Raw genomic sequence first — 20,444 nt, 5'->3', positions numbered from 1 at the left:
ACTAACTTGTACTAACTCACCTAATTCTTTATCCTACCCTAAGATAACACTGCACATAATTTCTTTAAAAGTTTATCCCGAAAATGAATAATTAAGCAACAGAAAGTTTATATCATATAAATTTGCATCAATTGGAATCTTACCAAACTGGAATATACTCATTGCCCTTTTACATGTCGTACCTTGCACCACCATTTCTCGAGTATCTGTGTGCTGCCTCAGAGATCGCCTGATGAGAAGTACTGCAGCTCTAACTGTAACAGGAAGAAGTATGGAAGCAAATGACAGAACTTTTGAGGGACTGTAATTTCTCTTCCTGTCCCTAATTTGCAAATGCAAATTCAGATTTCGAATCCTGCTGAAAAAGGCTGAATCCTGAATTCGGTGCATCCCTAATTCTTACAGTATATGGAAATGCTCTGTACCTTGTTTACTTTTTATTGTGTAAAATACTGAAAAGGAAGTCAAATCTAAGTAATGTGACATTCGTCTTTTACAGGAATACAGATGTACATACAGTAGCATCACTCCTCAAACTCTACTTGCGGGAACTACCAGAACCTGTGATCCCATTTAGCAGATACCAAGACTTCTTGAGATGTGCACATACTTTGTCAAGGGATCAAGAAGAGGTAAGCCTCCTGCTAACCACTAGTGCCTTTAGGTTAAAGTTTGTTCTTTAAACTGGATAAATCTTTGCCAACAATTACAAACTTTTACCTACATTAAAAGGGTGTACTGTCTGCTTAGTCTCTCTCTCAATAGCTGTGAACTGAGATATATCCAGCCACCATTGCATAAAAGCTGTCAATAACAACTATCTTCCTTTTCCATTCAAAACTGTTTATTGTCATGGCTTAAAATTTGGTTATATATTTTTCCTTTGGATATTTGAAATTCATCATAACAATGCTAGTACAGTATATATTTGAGATCTGTGGCCAGATTTTAATTGATTTTGGCAGCACTACAGTGCTTGCGTATAAATGTTGTGTGAAGTTATTGCTATACTAGGGTCCATGTGGGATTCAGTTTTGTGTTCAACAAATTTTTATCATACAGAAGATTATATGAAATTTATAAAAATCCTCCTCTTGAAGACCACACATTTAATCACTTGTCTTTTAAGTACTACTGTTGTGGAAGAAGCACAGTGTGTCCAGTGTTAACAAATTAACTTGACAACTTTATGTATTATTTCTTCAGGAAAAATGTCCAGACACCCATGTGTTAGATCTATTAAGAAATAGTGGGGCATGTCTAGAAGAAGATGATGAAAGCGGGTGATTGAAAAAACTGCTTAAATTTGTCTGTAAAAGTTCTCCAGTAATGAATGAAACATAACACAAAAAACCTGGCAACTTTCTATTCATTCCTTTGGGATTTTTAGAAGTGTATTGATCAATGGGTGAAAGTTCCCGATTTTATTAATACGCTTCTAAAAATCCCATAGGAGTGAATAGAAAGTGGGTGAGTTTTTTTCTGTGGTAAATTCTAATCTCACATTTTGATAAATCTGCTTGTAAGAATCTAATCTCATAAACTATTGAACTGTTATTAGCTTTAAGGGTTTTTGATTTTAAATTGTTATTGATACAATATACTGTATATCAATACATAATAATTATATTGAGATATTAAATATGCATTTCTTTAGGGCACACAGGAAATATGCATTTTGATCAAAGGTCTGCCTCCTGTCAACTACAATCTTTTGAAGTACATCTGTAGGTAAGCGACTATACTACCCTAATATTTATGATCAGGTAGATATGAAATAATAATAATCTTTACAATGATATTTTGCATGTCAAAAGTCATTAATTTCTAGGTTTATTGAACAGCCACTATGGGGCAGATTTATCAAGGGTCGAATTTCGAATTTGACCCTCGAATTAAAATCCTTCGAATTCGAAGGATTTTAGCGCAAAAGGTTCGATCGAACGATCGAATAAAAATCATTACATCGAATGATAAAATCGTTCGATTCGAACAATTTTAAGCGATTGATCGAAGGATTTTTATTCAACCAAAAAAACGTAGAAAAGTGCTGTGGAAGGTCCCTATAGGCTAACATTGGACTTCGGAAGTATGAAGTCGAAGTTTTTTTTTAAAGAGACAGTACTTCGATTATCGAATGGTCGAACGATTTTTACTTCGAATCGTTAAAATCATTAGATTCGATCGAATTTGACCAATTCGATGGTCGAAGTACCCAAAAAATTACTTCAAAATTCAAATATGTTTTTGATTCGAACTATTCACTCGAGCTTCGTAAATCTGCCCCTATATGTTCTTTTATTTTGCTTTTGTGTTTTTATAATGGAAATATTAAGAAGATCTTGCTAAATCTTACATAACGTTTAATTATAGCTCTCTGGTACTTTTCCTCTTTGGTCACAACATTTATATCCTCACACAGAAATACACCAGAGAACATAGTTTCTATGGGGCAAATGTATCAAAATCTGAGTTTGCAGTATTTCACGATTTGCAAAAAAAATGACATAGTCAAGTTTGGTTGATAATTACATAGTTAAGTTGGGTTGAAAAAAGACCAAAGTCCATCAGGTTCAACCCCTTAAAAGAAACTCAGCATACATACATATACACACTCACACTGACCCCTCCATATATTCACATAACTATATATACCAATATATATACTAATTATAGTATCACAATAGCCTATAATATTATGCTTGTCCAAAAAATGGAAAAAAACTTGCTCAAGGTTCGCAATTATTTTTGCAATTGTGTTTTTTTCCCTTTGGCCTTGAAAATTTGTATATCTGCCCCAAACTAAAAATGCATGGACTTATATCATAAGGAATGTAAGCAATCAAAAATGGCAACTGGTGGAACAATTTTTTTGCCTGTACAGATGAAGCCATTAAAGTTTGTGAGCCCCATAATAAGCACAATTTTCCAAAATGCCCTTGCAGATAGAACATGTGATAAATGGGAAAAATGTTACTTGCTTATTTTCTCTTGCTTATTCCCATTCTTTCACACTTACAGTTTCCTGGATGAAGTTCAGTCTCATTCAGACACCAATAAGATGAGTGTGCAGAATCTAGCCACTGTTTTTGCTCCTAATATCTTAAGACCAAAACTACAGGACCCAATAGCTCTCATTGAAGGTGGGTGTTATTAATGTAATGTCAGTACACTGATATGCCAGTATGTGAATGCATTTCAACCATAAACTTCTTTTATTCTGTCCATTGAGTGTATCTGCAGTGTATGATTCATCTTTTAGCCGAGTAGACTGTTGTAACTAAATTTGTACTGCAATAAGAGTTGCATGTATAGCTATTGCACAAAATACAATGCTTATTTAATCTAAAATTAAATATCATCCTTTCCACAGGAGCTTCTTTAATTCAGCATCTTATGACTATTCTGATCCGTGAGAACCAGAGGATTTTTCAAGCAGTTTCTTCTGACTCTCCTGCTCGTGAATCTGTACAACAGATTGACACTACACAATGTATTCAAGATGCAGGTACAGCAAAGTTTCAGTCCTTGGAGCCAATTCTTTATGGGAACCATGAACAAACGCGAGCAAAAAGTCAGATATTTGCCAACTGGAAGGCATCGTTCATGTTATCCAGTAGTAAATCCGTTTTCTCAAGTTGTGATTCTTCCAACCAACCACCAAGTGGATCGTGGCTGCAAAATGGTTTTTCTTCCCTCCGCAGCCAAAGAGAAAAGGTGCGACGCTAATAAACTGCCTGCATGACAGAAAACTAACTACTGCTGAAAAAATATAATTTGAATATGTTTTTTTTCTATTTGTAACTTAGTTAAATAGAATATGAGCTTAAAAGAATAAGTGCAAAGTTTAACCTTTTGTCTAAATGAAAACCACTAGTTAATCCAGAGGAAGGCTAAAAAACCCCATCTAAAGTCTCTCCAATTTGCTTGAAAGGGATATGGGACCAGTTCTTGGATTAGCTGTGTACTAAGAGTTAATTCCAGTAACTTTGTATTTTATAACATTCTAAAAAGGCATCCAGTCCTCTCTTGGTACTATAATGTATCTGCCGCTACAAATGCTTTGGAGAGAAAATCTGCAACTTTACTGCTGTGTAAAAAAACTTTTTGCATCCTTCTTCCAATCTCAATGTCTGTTCTCATGTCTGCTAATGTTCTACTAATGAATAAAGTGTTAGAGAGATTATATTATGGTTCTTTTGTATAGTTATACGGATATGGGATCCCTTATCCAGAAACATCTGAATTAGGGGAAGGCCATTTCTTATAGACACCATTAGAAGCAAATTATTAAATTTTTTAGAAATGAAATGTAGGGGGGTAGGGGTTTTTATAATTAAGGGTTTGGTTCTCCTTTAAGCGCTTCTCTGCTCTAAATAAACACAACTTGCCCAGCCTTTCTTCATAACTGAGACATTCCATACCCTCTTCTTTGGACTTCTCTGTTTCATTAAGCACTAGAGACCAACTCTGAATTATATATACTAGATTGTATCTTGCCAATGCTTTGGAGAAGATTAACCTCCTCTGTCCTTGAAGCCATACCTCTTTTAATACAGGAGTACCTTGCTGGACTTACCTGTAGCTTTGCCTGCTACAATTAAGTTATTTACAAGTACTCCAGGTCCTCTTCCATCAAGAATGTGTCCAGCCTAGTCCCATTATGAGTATACATGCATATTAAATCCCAAAGATGTAACCTCACATTTATCACCACTGAATTTAATTTGCTCTTACTGTAGCTTCCCAGAATGCCAGTTCTGGTAAAAAAAAACATGTCCAAGTTTCTAAATTTAGATGGACCAGCTTTTTTTCCTACCATCAACTTGTGTTTATTTCTGTATACAAATTTTTGGTATACAATTGGAGGGTTACTATTATGACAGCTCACACTAGTGATGGGTGGGCTACAACAAATGTTGTACTGCAAGGGGTGATTTGAAATCATACGCCAATATGTAATAAAAGGTCCAGAGTTTGTCTAAGTCCAGTAGCCAATAACAACAAAGAAGAAGCATTTAAACAGGTGACCAGTAAATGTACCTGTTGATTGGTTGTTATAGATGATAAGGCCTGTGTAAAACCATTTTAATCAATATAAGGTACAGGTATGGGACCTGTTATTCAGAATCCTGAGACCTGGGGTTTTCCAGATAAGGATTCTTTCCATAATTTGGATCTTCATACCTTAAATCAACTAAAAAATTATTTGAACATTACTAATTAGCTCATATAGTGGTTAAAATGAATTGTGATGTATTTTTCTGTAAATGGTGTCTTTCTGTGTACCAAATTGAACCATGACAAATAATTTTTTGGAGTCCAGATATTTATATCTGGTGGATTATGTTATTTATTACAATCCAATTAGAGAAGATTTTAAACCTAGAGACTAAAGCAGACCACTCAATAAACAAGTATTACATTTTTATAAAAAGCCTTGTGGTGTGCATTTGTAAATTTGCTTCATTTTAATTTCAACTACATTCAGTAAGGTAACACATGCACAATAATGAAGATATGTATACATTCTAAACATATGTTTATGTTCTGCTTGCCTCAGGATTCTGCCAAAGCACAACGATTGTCATCATATGATAATGTCCCATCATGCCTGCCATCACTGCCTAGCAGTAACTGGTCCTCATTCAGCAATGTCTCCTTGAATGACTCTTTGGCCAGCTGCCAAGCTTGTGATGGGAGCCAGGTGTCTCAAGGTTCAGGATCTGCATGGCACTTGTCCCTATCAGAGAGTGAAAGACGTACCTTGCCACTGGCCAGCAGTATAGAGAGACTTGAGCTGTGTGTGAGCAGCAGTGGCCAAAGTGATACTACATTGACCTCGGATTCTGGTGAGGTCTGGAATACATGTCACAGGATGGTGACAGAGTTGAAAGAGCAGTTAGCCAAGCAGCAAGTTGAGTATGAGAACAAAATGACAAGGTGAGACAACCTTTCTTTCCTATAAAGCGTTCCAACTGAAAAAGTTAAGCATATGCGTTGTGAATTTGGTGTTTTTTATTTTTCAGTCATATTATTTTTTTCCAGCATGGTAAAATGAAATATGTAACCTCATGTTTGTGTTACAGTTGATGGACAGTGTAGCTATGAGAGACTATGATACTTGAAATGTAGAGGATTGATGAGTGATTTAAATAATAATGAGGTGCATTAGATCATGGTAAATAACTGCTTAATATACAGTATCTCCAGGAACTTAAATGGATTCTGACATGATTTTCATGGTGTAGTTTTTATTTCTTAATTATACTGTTTACACTGCAAATAATTCTTTCAACCAAATAAAATATTATTCCTGAACCAACAAGTGTATTTTTAGCTGTAATATTGATGTGTAGGCAGCCATCTCAATTCACTTTGCAAGATCCTGTACTTTCAGAAAGAGCCAGCACTTTATGATGCATCTGCTTTTAGATAATCTATTGTTTCTCCAACTCAATGTAACTAAAGGAGTTTCAGTGGGATTTTTACAATTGAGTGTGATATGTACCAAGGAATTGTTATGTGTCAGGGAGCTGTTATTTTGTTACATTCCCATTGACTGGGGGCACATGGTAAACTAACAACATGTCTAGCCCCATGTCAGATTTCCAAAATTAAACATAAAAAAAAGTTTCTTTTGAAAAATGATTACAGTGCAAAAGACTACTGGAGCAGCACTATTAACTGATGTGTTTTCTTAAAAAAAACATGTTTTCCCATAACAGAATCCCTTTAATGACTGTGTCATTGTGATATCTAGAAATACAGATAACTGGCAAAAAGTCAAGAAAATTTGTCAAAACATAATTTAAAACAAATACAACAGGCAGAATATTGAGGCAGGGTAGATATATTGGGGGAAAGAATTATGCTGTGGAAGGGTGGGTGTAATAAAAGAAGAACATGGAAGAAAAATGGACAGAAGAAGAGAAAATGCATATATGAGCTTAAAAGAAAGAGAATTTGCATGAACGACAGAATGTCGTAACCTGTATATCACCCTGGATTTTGTTCTGTTTTGTTTTCCTTTGACCTTTGTTGCTTCCTTTTCTACTTGATTTACTTTTGGCATGCCTTGTATAAGATTGATATGAACAATTCAATGTATGTTGAAAACACAATATAAGGAAAGTAAGAAGAGCAAAAGGCGCAGCAGGGGAACGGATGGAACAGGAAGGGGAATGAGAGAAAGTGAAGGGACTGAAAGCAGAGGGGAAAGCGAAAGAGTTGATCACAGAGGAGAAATAAGGAGAAAACACAGTAAAATTTAAAAGGGGGAAAGAAAGGAGCAAAATGGCACTGGGAAGAGATGGGCTGTTTATTGTATTGTGCTTATTTAGGTGTAGACTGCCCATTTAATGCTACAGCATACAATGACAGTCCTAGAGAATCATGTTATTCCACTTTTGTGGCAACAGTTTTGGGAGGGCCCTTTTCATTTGTGCATGATAATGCCCCTGCGCACAAAGAAATCCATAATGATATGGTTTAAAAAATTGGGTGAGGATGAATTTGACTGGACTGCACAGATCCCAGACCTGAACCTCATGATTCAGTTTTCAGGACGAATCCCCAAATCCTACTTCATAAATTCATCAGAATACTGAACGTACAGTGATGGAGTACTAGAGCCAACACATTTGCAATACAACCAAAAAAGAGCAGTCACAGTTGGTGTGCAAAAAATATTGAAATTTAACTTTTAAGAGAATTTTTTTTGTCCAAAACTGCTGCATTAATTAGTGTAAAGGGGCTTTGTCAGATCCTGCTTTTTTAAAGCAGTCAGTTTATGTGATTTATTGAACAATCATTTAAACAATAAAGCAATGTTAAAACATTAAAATCAGCATATAAATACCAATACCAAAAATACACTAATGTTCCCCTTGTAAGCAAGGAACATTATTGCAAAGCCAAATTATTTTTTAAATATGTAAATAGTAACAAAAATGAAGCAGGGAGGGGTGGGACCCTTAAAGGGGACATATAGCATAAATTTTCACAATGCATCAAACCATTTCAAATAATGTAAAATAGAAGAAAGTGTTTTTATTTTAATAACTTTTGCATCAAAAAACATCTGTATTAGCCTGAAAACTGTTCTCAGCCCTCCCCCTTTGCAACTTCCTGTCTCAGACTCTTCAGTATCTGAGCTACAGCCTACGGCTCTTTCTGTGTAAGCTATAGAGCAGCAGCCAATGAGAGAGGAGTGGGCGTGTCTGTGATGTCTCTCTCAGTCCTTCCCTGCAGACTTCTGTTAACCCTTACTGCTGGTTTTCCCTTCCCTGCTCCTTTCTCTCCCTCTCTGTCCTATTTATTTAACCCCCTCTCTGCCCTGTTCGTTTTCCTCCCCCTCCCTTCACTGTTTGTTCCTTTCTCTTGCCCTGCAATAATTGTGGAAAAGAAAGAAAAGCAAACTTCTGTATAAATAATATATAATCTGCTGGGGGCAATGTGTATGAGCAGTTAGTGTAAGTGCCATAGTCATTTTCTACACAGTATTATGTTGTATACAAACAGCAATCAACCTCTTTTGGGGTTTCCTTTGTAACTCCCTGCATATGTTATTATATGTTATAAATTGTTCCATAACAGCTGCATTTCCCCTTGCAACTCCCTGCACCTGATCATAAATTATCCCAGAACAGCTGCATTTATTCCCTTGCAACTCCCTGCACCTACCTATAAATTGTTCCATAACAGCTGCATTTCCCCTTGCAACTCCCTGCACCTACCTATAAATTGTTCCATAACAGCTGTATTTCCCCTTGCAACTTCCTGCACCTGATAATAAATTATCCCAGAACAGCTGCATTTATTCCCTTGCAACTTCCTGCACCTACCTATAAATTGTTCCATAACAGCTGTATTTCCCCTTGCAACTTCCTGCACCTGATAATAAATTATCCCAGAACAGCTGCATTTATTTCCTTGCAACTCCCTGCACCTCCCTATAAATTGTTCAATAACAGCTGTATTTCCCCTTGCAACTCCCTGCACCTGATCATAAATTATCCCAGAACAGCTGCATTTATTCCCTTGCAACTCCCTGCACCTCCCTATAAATTGTTCCATAACAGCTGCATTTCCCCTTGCAACTCCCTGCACCTCCCTATAAATTGTTCCATAACAGCTACATTTCCCCTTGCAACTCCCTGTACCTGATCATAAATTATCCCAGAACAGCTGTGATTATTCCCTTGCAACTCCCTGCACCTTTGTATAAATTGTTAAATAACAGCTGTATTTCACCTTGAAACTCCCTGCACCTCCCTATAAATTGTTCCAGAACAGCTGCATTTCCCCTTGCAACTCCCGGCACCTCCCTATAAATTGTTCCATAACAGCTGCATTTCCCCTTGTAACTCCCTGCACCTCCCTATAAATTGTTCCATAACAGCTGCATTTCCGCAACTTCCTGTACCTCCCTATAAATTGTTCCATAACAGCTACATTTCCCCTAGCAACTCCCTGCACCTGATCATAAATTATCCCAGAACAGCTGTGATTATTCCCTTGCAACTCCTGCACCTCTGTATAAATTGTTCCATAACAGCTGTATTTCCCCTTGCAATTCCCTGCACCTCCCTATAAATTGTTCCATAACAGCTGCATTTCCCCTTGCAACTCCCGGCACCTCCCTATAAATTGTTCCATAACAGCTGCATTTCCCCTTGTAACTCCCTGCACCTCCCTATAAATTGTTCCATAACAGCTGCATTTCCTCTTGCAACTTCCTGCACCTGATAATAAATTATCCCAGAACAGCTGCATTTATTCCCTTGCAACTCCCTGCGCCTCCCTATAAATTGTTCCACAACAGCTGCATTTCCCATTGCTCTACAACAGCTGCATTTTACCTTGCAACTCCCTGCACCTGGTTATAAATTGTTCCATAACAACTGCATATCCCCTTGCAACTCCCTGCACCTGGTCATAAACTGTTCTACAACAGCAGCATTCATAAATTGGTTATAAATTGTTTCAGAACAGCTGCATTTTACCTTGCAACTCCCTGCACCTGATCATAAACTGTTCCACAACAGCTGTATTTCCCCTTACAACTCCCTGCACCTGATCATAAACTGCTCCACAACAGCTGCATTTCTCCTTGCAACTCCCTGCACCTCATTATAAATTGTTCCAGAACAGCTGCATTTACCTTGCAACTCCCTGCACCTGATTATAAATTGTTCCACAACAGCTGCACTTCCCCTTGCAACTCCCTGCACCTGATTATAAACTGTTCCACAACAGCTGCATTTTACCCTGCACCTCATTATAAATTGCTCCACAACAGCTGCATTTCCCCTTGCAACTCCCTGCACCTGATCATAAACTGCTCTACAACAGCTGCATTTTACCTTGCAACTCCCTGCACCTGGTTATAAATTGTTCCAGAACAGCTGCATTTCCCCTTGCAACTCCCTGCACCTTGTCATAAACTGTTCCACAACAGCAGCATTCCCCTTGCAACTCCCTGCACCTGGTCATAAATTGTTTCAGAACAGCTGCATTTTACCTTGCACCTCCCTGCACCTGGTCATAAATTGTTCCAGAACAGCTGTATTTCCCCTTGCAACTCCCTGCACCTGGTCATAAACTGTTCCACAACAGCTGCATTCCCCTTGCAACTCCCTACACCTGGTCATAAATTGTAACAAAACAGCTGCATCCCCCTTGCAACTCCCTGCACCTGGTCATACATTGTTCCAAAGCAGCTGCATTTTACCTTGCAACTCCCTGCACATGATTATAAATTGTCCGAGAACAGCTGCATTTACTCCCTTGCAACTCCCTGCACCTGATCATATATCAATATGAAGGAAAACAAACCTACAACTGCTGTTCTGCAATATCATAGCAGTAAATACCAATGTACACTGTTTGTATAACTTTTATAATGTAATAGAGGCAGGGAGTTGCACAATGTATAACAATATATTATGGACTATAGATTATGTCCAGGTACATGTGTGACTGGTCTATTTGCTGTGGAACACAGGACACTATTACAGTTTGTATTAACCTTCACATCTATTGATTTATGTTGAGCATGTAAGATATATAGTTATAAGTGAATGATCAGACAGCAGCATAAGACAGTTATGTGCAGGCTGAGACACACAGGACAGAGGGTGGGAGGGGAAGAGTTTGGCTGCTACAGCTCAGGAGTTCAGCCTGTCGGTCAGTGCTGTGACCACTTCCTGTGAGAGAATGAACAGACACTCCCACTCTTCATTTCAGCCTAGACACCGAGCTGAGAGGTTCTCTCTGCAGCTCTGATATAATGACAGTTCTAGGAGGTAAAATGCTTTCAAAACGTTTTTCTTTCTGCATCATTACATGTTTTGAGGCAGGATGTGTAATATATCTGAATATGAAGGTTATATGAAATGTCCCCTTTAATATCAGAGGGGGGTCAGCTGGTTGATAAGAACAGAAAAAAAGCTGAGATTCTGAACTCATATTTTTCGTCTGTCTACTCTACACAAATGAGGAACCAGTTAATGAAGGTTTACTTCTTAATAGTCCCAATTCTAGTAATACAACTAATGATGCATTGTTCACACATGAGGAAATTCAAAAGAGACTAGAACATGTTAAGATAAATAGTGATGGGCGAATTTGCGCCGTTTCGCTTCGCCCAAAAATTTGCGAAATTCGTGAAACGGGCAAAAATTAGAAAAAATTTTTTGATGCCGGCAAATTTTTTGGGCAAATTTTCACGGGCGTTTCGCGAATTTATTCGCTGGCGACGAATTGCGCAAATTCGCCACAAATTCGCGCCTGGCGAATACATTCGCCCATCACTAAAGATAAACAAAGGTCCGGGCCTGATGGTATTCATCCCAGGGTACTTAGTTCTGTAATTGCCAAACCTCTTTACTCAATTATTCAGGATTCATTGAGGTCTGGCATGGTGCAGAGAGACTGGAGAATTGCTAATGTGGTGCCGCTATTCAAAAAGGGATCCCGTTCTCAGCCTCAAAACTATGGGCCAGTTAGTCTGACGTCTGTGGTGGGAAAACTTTTTGTAGGGTTAATAAAGGATACGATTCTGTACTTCATAGCAAATCATAATACTATGAGTCTGTGCCAGCATGATTTTATGCTTAATAGATCTTGCCAGACTTAATTTCTTTTTATGAGAAGGTGAGCAGAGACCTCGATTCTGTTGAGTGCCACACAGAAGGTTACTGGTTAAATGAAGGAATGTTGACCTGGAACAAAGTATTTGTACCTGAATAGAGACCTGGCTAAAAGATGGTGGTAAATGGAACGTTTTCTAATTGGACCAGTGTTGTTAGTTGAGTGTCAAAGTTTTTTTGGGGGGAGAATAGGTCCGTTTTCGATCTGATAGGTCGGAATTCGAATCATATGAATCAAAGTAATAACGAATTCAAATCAAAGTTTTTCCTTACTGTATAAAAAACTTAGATTTTTCCACCAATTGAATCCAAATAGGTTCTAGTATTTGGCAGGTTTTAGATGGCGAATTGTTGAAGTCGAAACTTTAAAGAGATAGTACATGATAAATTTCGATATTCGAATTTTCAAATTTTTTTAAAATTCAAATACAATTTGGACTATTCCCTAGTCGAGATACACTAAAATAGCTCGAAATTCAATTTTTTTTCGAAAATTCACCTCGACCTTTGATAAATCTGCCCCTAACTGCCAGTGTGTTAGGCATTTCGTTAACTGAGAAGTATCTAGGTGTTTTTGTAGATTACAAGTTGTCTACTGGGCAGTGTCATTCTGTGGCCTCTAAAGCAAATAAAGTTCTGTCTTGCATCATCATCATCATCATTATCATCATCATGTATTTATATAGGGCCAACAAGATATGCAGTGCTTTAATTGTATAAAAAATTAATTAACTCAAGGGATGAAAACATAATTATGCCTCTTTATAGGTCCCTAGTAAGGCCTCACTTGGAGTATGCAGTGCAGTTTTGGATTCCAGTCCTTAAGAGGGATATAAATAAGCTGGAGAGAGTGCAGAGACATGCAACTAAACTGGTTGGAGGGATGGAAGACTTAAATTATGAGGGTAAACTGTCAAGGTTTGGGTTGTTTTCTCTGGGAAAAAAGTGCTGGCGAGGGGACATGATTACACTTTACAAGTACATTAGAGGACATTATAGACAAATAGCAGGGGACCGTTTCACCCATAAAGAGAATCACCACACCAGAGGCCACCCTATAGACTAGAAGAAAATAACTTTCATTTGAAGCAACGTAGGTGGTTCTTCACAGGGAGGACAGTGAAGTTGTGGAATGCACTGCCGGGTGATGTTGTGATGGCTGATTCTGTTAATGCCTTTAAGAATGGCTTGGATGATTTCTTGGGCAGACATTATATCAAAGGCTATTGTGATACTAAACTCTATAGTTAATATAGCTATATATAATTTATGTGAAGGTATGCAGGTATGGATGCTGGGTTTTTATTTGGAGGGGTTGAACTTGATGGACTTTGTCTTTTTTTAACCTATTTTAACTATTTAACTATAAAGAGTCTGTTTACATGAACCTTAAACTTAGGAGTCACTAACAACTTAATTGAAACAAATAGCCATTCTTAAACCTCTATATCCCATAATGCATCTAAACAAGACTATTTATGTTGAGTTCCACATTCAGGCCATGAGGGTCAAGTGTCTTAAATGTATACATGTTCAGTATATCCAGTGGGTTTTCTTCCTCCATTTGAGTATTTTTTATTCATGGGATACAAATCTCATAACCCCCCCCCCCCCCACACGTATCTATATTATCATGATGTAAAAAGTAGGCAAAAACTATATGTCATATACATACCTCATTTTCTGCTTGATGATTCGCAACAACTTCTAAGCATAGCATCTTCTATAGGGGTCATTTACATGTTGAATCAGCTTAGCTCATTTTCTGCTTGATGATTTGATGTGACCCTTAAGCTTAGCTTCTCAGCTGCTGTCCAGATCACAATGAACATTTTCGTGTCCCTGACAATCTTAACAGAATCCAAGATGGTGATTTTTGTACACAACTTTGAAAGCCTTCATCATTACTGTTATAGAAATGCTGAACATTTGGGCTTTTCCAGTAAGTTCAATATATAAAATACAGAGTTTCTATACATATTGGTTATTATGACTTAGTTCTTTTTTAACTGTACTTTTTAGGTAATTGCTTAAATAATAAAAGTGCATCATCTCTGTACTCTATTAGGTTGTACTATTTATTTAAGTGTAATAAGGGCAGTGTGTGGACAGTTTATTATAACAAGTATACTATAAGGCTAAGGGCACACAAGGCACAGCCTCAGCTTCTCATCTGCGTTTTTTTCTGAGGCACAGCCAGGCAGAGAGAAGCCAATGCATTTGAATCCTCTCCGCTGAACAAAAATTAGTGTGAAAATACATTGTTTTGCCTTTCCACAATGCACGCAGGCTGTCACCATGTCTGTCAGATACAGTGTAACAGATAGGAGTGCAAATGTTTTCAAGGTGGCGGCACCTCATGCACCTTAGCCTAAGTGGCAAAGCAAAAGACTCCCCACAAAAAATGCAATTTTGCTTCTCCCAACATCTCTCTTAGGATATTAAAATAATAACTAAAATGAAATATTTATAAACTAATCTGAAGATACAAGCAATATGGGTGTAGCATATGCACAATTTCTGAATTCCCCTTTTGTGTACTGTAATTTTTATGAATGAATTTGATAAACATAAAATATCTTTCATCCTTAGTTTGGAAAGATCAAGAGCTGAAGTGCTTGTCCAAGTCAGAAGCCTTCAAGACAAACTGGAGCAGGAGAAGAATCGTTGCACTTTGCTTGAAATCAAACTGAGAAACTCAGAGAGGGGGCGTGAGGATGCAGAATTCAGGAACACTGTATTGCAGAAAGAGATGGAAGAATTCTTTCAGACTCTGGGAAACCTATCTCAGAATAGGACCTCAAAGTATCCAAATAAAGATTACATATAAAAGGCGGGAAATTTAAGAACCTTGATATACACATGAGATATTTGCCAAGAATATGTCAGAACTCCACATGAGTTAAGTTTAAAAATATGCATTAAGACCAAATCTCAGGGAGCCTATTAAAACACCGGAAATGAGATTTAAAATCATGTGTAAACCATATGCAAAGAACCCGAACAAATAGCACCTTCTTAAGAGAACTCCTAACTCATTTCTTGGATTGAAAACATTTGAACCACTCTACTTTTTGCACAATACCCTTAAGTGCCACAGCATCCCCAAAATATAAGGGAAAGCCATTCTAGCACTAGTATTATCTGTTATACTAATTATGCATGTCAATTATTCATGGTGACAATGTATGTAAAGTTAAAGATATAAGAGAAACTAAGTATCTGTAGCATTAAAAACACAGATGGGAGAATAGTTCTGAGTATTTTCTTTTAGGAAAGTTTTGGAGTCAGATATGTAATTTTGGTGGCTGCCAGCTCACATGTTGTAATGTTACATAGTAACATAGTAAGTTAGGTTGAAAAAAGACACGTCCATCAAGTTCAACCTTTTAACCTGCCTAACTGCTAGTTACATAGCTTAGGACAATCTTGTAAACAATTTGCAGGTACATTATGCCTTTGGACTACCAGTGGTCTTTCAGAAATGGGAAACAATATTTGGCATCATGTAATCAGTGTGGGGGAACCAAAAGAAACAATAGGTAGTTTGCAAGCAGATTTACTCATTGGTACATAGGAATGGGTGTAAATGCAATCCATCCATTTTAATCTAGCACATAAACAAAGACAGGATACATGAAACAGGCCCATAAATAGTTCAATAATTTGGAATCATTATTATGCCATTAGATAGCAGGGTGATAGAGGGTGATAAATACAATTCTAGAGTTAGTTAGAATAAAACAATTTGTTCCAAAAATTGAGGGTTATATAATGGATAGCAATAATATTGAATTCCTTTACATTTGACTGTTCAGATTGGAGTTTAAAATGTTTTTTTATGGTCTTCATTGTGTTATGAAATGCACAAGACTTAGGGGAAACATGGTAAAGAGACAGGAGCAATTAGGAGAGTTAAAATTATGTTAAATGATGGAAATGTGTGATGGTTAAGTTGACATAATATTTAATAAAAGTAGTTTGAACATGGGAAGAGGTTTGTGTGTAGGTGAGTGGAGAAGGCAAGGAAGAGGGTGCAGTGGAGTGATTGGAAGTATATGAATTATACTGAGATGTAAGAAATTTGGAGCTAGAAATATTATAACGAAGGGCTAATAGAACAAAGCAACACAAATATTAACTAAATTTAATTAGCTGATTCTGTAAGGTTGATGGATCAACGTGTAAATTAGGACTTAAAGATAAAGTAAAGGCTTAGGAACCACTGTGGTCTGTTTTCATGAAAACTGTTCACCCAGTGGTACCTAGTTCTCTTTCTGCTGAAGACAGACAGTTTGCATTGTGGCAGTATTTCCAAATTGCGAGACCAGTCTTAATTGCACTTCTGTTGAGGCCAAAGGGAATCTAAAATGCAAGTTTACTACTGCATTATAGTAATGCAGTAGTAAACTGCATTACTACAAGATCCCAGACCCAAGATTCTGTTCTAAAAGAGGAATCCGGTAGAACACAGTTTTACTGATAATTCCAGATGTTGAGTGCTGGGTGATGACTATAATAAACAGTAAGATTTTTGTGATAAAGCACCCCTGTCCTGTAGTACACTGTATTGCCTTTGAGTAAATAGTAGAATGCATCTTAAATGGGAAGTCTAAAATAGAATGATACTATAAATGCTGTATTTTGTATACTAAACATAAACATGAACTTACTGGACCAGAAGCCAAATAAAACAAATCATTTATGTTTTCAAAGTTGGCCAAAGGGGTCATCATCTTGTAACTATGTTAAACATCTTTGCAAGATCAAGACCATACACATACTCAGTGTGGTCTAGGCTTCAGTTCGGAGGTTAAGCTTAGGGATCGTCATAAATTATCAAAATAGCACAAGTCAAATAATATCTGCCAGAAACCAATATAGCAAGACTGATTAATAATCAGAATATGCAGACTGCACTGGGTCTGTAGGTACAAATCTCTACACGGTCGCCAGCTACTCAGGAAAACAAACAAAGCTGCTTCAGTTCTGGGAAGTAAGGTGGCAGGGGCTTCCCCTCTGCCATATGAAAGTATGATCGTTTCCCTGCAGAGCTGCTAGGGACCATCTATAGTTTCCTATCTGCAGCAGTCAGAGCAAGTAACACGAAGGGGGAATTTCACTGCATACAGTCAGGTTTCCTCCTTTTCGGGGGCAGTATACATGTGGATATTCCCACCATTCACAATGGGAGCAATCTGGTACAACTGTATACATTGTGTCAATTCTGACAATATTTTACTAAATTGTTACTCGGATTGTGTAAGTCACAGAGACAAAACACCATTTGTGACTTTACCAGAGAGTTACTAATGAACTCATTTCAATTTCAGTATTTATTTTTCTATCAAAAATTACATTACAGAAACCAATGTCAAAGATTTTGACCAGTAAAGAAATGTTTTAAAACAAAAACATGCAGACAAGAAGTCACCCCTGTATAAATAGGACATGTCCTGATGTGGCCTCTGGCTGAGAATGTGCATAACTTTCATGAACAGTTTTGGCTTTTTATCAGACAAGGCAGCATGTGGATTGCCTTTATGTGAGGGCTTGGATGCCCCTCACATAAATTACATATTATTCAATATTAAAAAAAAAACTTTCAACCAAACTTTCAAAACCAGTTTTAATTAATTCTGTATTTTATTTTAGTTTTATGCTCAATTACTAGTTGCCCACACTGAAAAATGTTTCAAACTTTTTGTTTAGCTAAAGAATCATAAATGGCTCAAACACATAGTATGCAAAAAAGTTTCTTGCAGATGAACTTCCCTTTTAGCCCAAAGGTGACAAGATCGGTAAAATGATTTGCACATGATAATTGTCATTTTTTAGTTTCTCTTCAGAAATGCAGATGAAGGGGGCATATTTTTAATATTACAATTTGAATATGAAAAGCTGATACACTGTGGTCTCAAGGCCAGTCATTTCTTTTCCTGTATAATTATTATAATAGTTTTGTACACCGAATTAGGGCTTAAGATATTGTGCTCTCGGTTTTTTAATTTGTTCAACTTTTTATTAAATGAGTCAAGGAAAGCTGGCAATATTCCAGTTAATTGCAGTACCTTATTGTAGAAAACTTCAGATAGTATGAAATATTGACTCAAGTAAAAACATTTTAGACTTTAATACAGGTATGTGTTATCCAGAAACCCATTATTCCAGAATTCGTTTTTAAAAAACAATTTCCCTTTTCTCTGTAATAGTAAAACAGAACCTGTACTCAAATTGACCCCAGCTAAGAAATAATAAATACTTATTGGAGACAAAACAATCCCATTAGGTTTTGTCTAAGTAATATTTTAGTAGATTATGATAATCCAATTACGGAAAAACCCCTTATCCAGAAAACCCAAGGTGTCAATCATTCTGGATAACAGGTTCCATTCCTGTATTGACATATTAAATAGTTTTTTAGCTTTTACATTTTACAAGTGTTCTACTGTTTGAAAGCAAAGAAGCCGTTGGGCAGTCTATAATTTCCAGCACTGAATAGTAATACATGTAATTCATATTATACTCATTAAAGGTGATGATACAGCAATTAACAAAAAGGTATGTACGTGTCACAGTTGCAGCATGGAATGATGGTTATTTCAGCAAATAAGGGATAAAAGCTTTCAGGTCATTATCCTAAGTGTAGGTAACGGTTTGGGTACACCGGGGAGGTGAAATTACTGAAGGTAATAAATAAAGGTGATTTGTGGCATGGTGTTTAGAGGTGACCAGGAGATGACACCCAGACAATAAATGGGCGAAGGCCCTGACTGTCTTATTACACCACTTAGAGCACTGATGCTGCATACTGTAATCACACAGATAATTTAAGGTATCTGAATTACAAGAATGAATTCAAGAAGCACATGTATTTATTTATTTACCTACTGTGGAAATTATTTCTGGGAAAGATGTTTTTCCAACACCAATTTCTGCCTAATTCCCCCACTTTTTTCTTCTGTATGACTTTTCCCAAAAAAATGTCAGTTGTTTTAGAGACTTGTTTTAATATACATGTATTTATATTCGACTGTGCTTTAAACCTGCACACAAATTAATCTCAGTACAACAATGGATTGCTCTGTTTAGCATTATGATAACCCTACAATAATATTGTTTCCTCCTCTGATACACAACACGTACCTCCTCAATGCTTACACCTTCATATTTCTATTTTGATTGCTGTAACTCTTCAGTGAAATAGTTCTGCCTCATCTTGCAATTTTCAAAAATAGACGAGCACTCCGTTTCCATCCGTATAGGTTAAAAGGTAAGTTTTAATTCCAACTTTGTAAAAACATCAGATCCCTGACGCGTTTCGTATCAGCCTCATCTTGCACTGTCACTTTCCTTCTCTAAAATGGCAGAGCTCTTATTACATGAGCGTTCCAAATACAGATGGTCTGGAGATTGTTCTTCAGTTCTGGTTTGCTTAGTTGCTTGCTAAACATGTTGATTACTGCTTAAACTAATTTAATTCACAACTTACCAGGTTTACTGACCACCCATTTATCTGGTGAGTGCTGGTTACAGGTTTCTGCTTCTGAATTTGTTTCCAACTTCATAGAGAGGCAAAGGATTAATTTAGTGCTGTCCTGTCCTGTTTCAGGTATTTTTCCAACTTCATAGAGAGGCAAAGGATTAATTTAGTGCTGTCCTGTTTCAGGTATTGCAAATGATATACACGTTGTTGCTGCTATTATTATATGAGCATTTTCAGCTCACTATTATTACTGTGTGTACAGTATGACATTGGTTGTATTGTCTGTGCAAATCATTTGAATGTCCATGCAGTGTATAACTGCACTAGCTTATTACTGGCATTTTTAATATACCAACTTTTTGGAATGAGCTCATTCAGTTCGGCTTATGTTGCCTAAACTCTATCTGAACTTCCAAAAGTAAATATAAATGTACAGACATGCCAGACACAGATATAAAGGAAACCATTATAGCCTCTCTGTGTAATTTCTGGGATTAGTTTCTCATCCCATTTAGGCAGTGCAATGCAACTCCTCCCTCACCTTGTTCCATTGTCAGTTAAAAGAGAATATGTGCACCACCTAGTATAGAAACCAGAGTGACTTAAAGTTTGAGAATCCTTAACTTTACAGTGGAACACGGTGAGAGATGTATTGCATTACACTGTGAGAATAAAGGCCTGGTTCCTACAAGCAAAAGACTGTTATGGCTTCCTTTCAGATTGTGGACCAGGTATGTCTGTGTCAAAGATTTCTTGAGGTCAAGCATTATGGTGCGTTATTGGCAAATTGCTAATATGATGAT

The 20,444-nt window shown here is 37.0% G+C and overlaps 1 protein-coding gene across 8 annotated transcripts in view; it reads left to right on the top strand.

The window, feature by feature from the left end:
* The window catches only part of arhgap22.L (Rho GTPase activating protein 22 L homeolog), a 61,949-nt gene extending 46,546 nt beyond the window's left edge, over positions 1 to 15,403 (top strand). For all 8 annotated transcript variants that reach the window (XM_041569126.1, XM_041569125.1, XM_041569124.1 and 5 more), the window contains 6 exons: positions 500 to 632; positions 1,658 to 1,731; positions 3,022 to 3,143; positions 3,374 to 3,717; positions 5,564 to 5,943; positions 14,748 to 15,403. In XM_041569126.1, coding sequence (XP_041425060.1) covers positions 500 to 632; positions 1,658 to 1,731; positions 3,022 to 3,143; positions 3,374 to 3,717; positions 5,564 to 5,943; positions 14,748 to 14,985 — 1,291 coding nt within the window. In that variant the 3' untranslated portion in view covers positions 14,986 to 15,403. The remainder of the gene's footprint in view (positions 1 to 499; positions 633 to 1,657; positions 1,732 to 3,021; positions 3,144 to 3,373; positions 3,718 to 5,563; positions 5,944 to 14,747) is intronic.
* The last annotated feature ends 5,041 nt before the right edge of the window (positions 15,404 to 20,444 follow it).

Source organism: Xenopus laevis, chromosome 7L (assembly GCF_017654675.1).
Source record: "Xenopus laevis strain J_2021 chromosome 7L, Xenopus_laevis_v10.1, whole genome shotgun sequence".
NCBI classification, from domain to species: domain Eukaryota; kingdom Metazoa; phylum Chordata; class Amphibia; order Anura; family Pipidae; genus Xenopus; species Xenopus laevis.
This window is presented reverse-complemented; position numbering and strand designations above follow the sequence as displayed.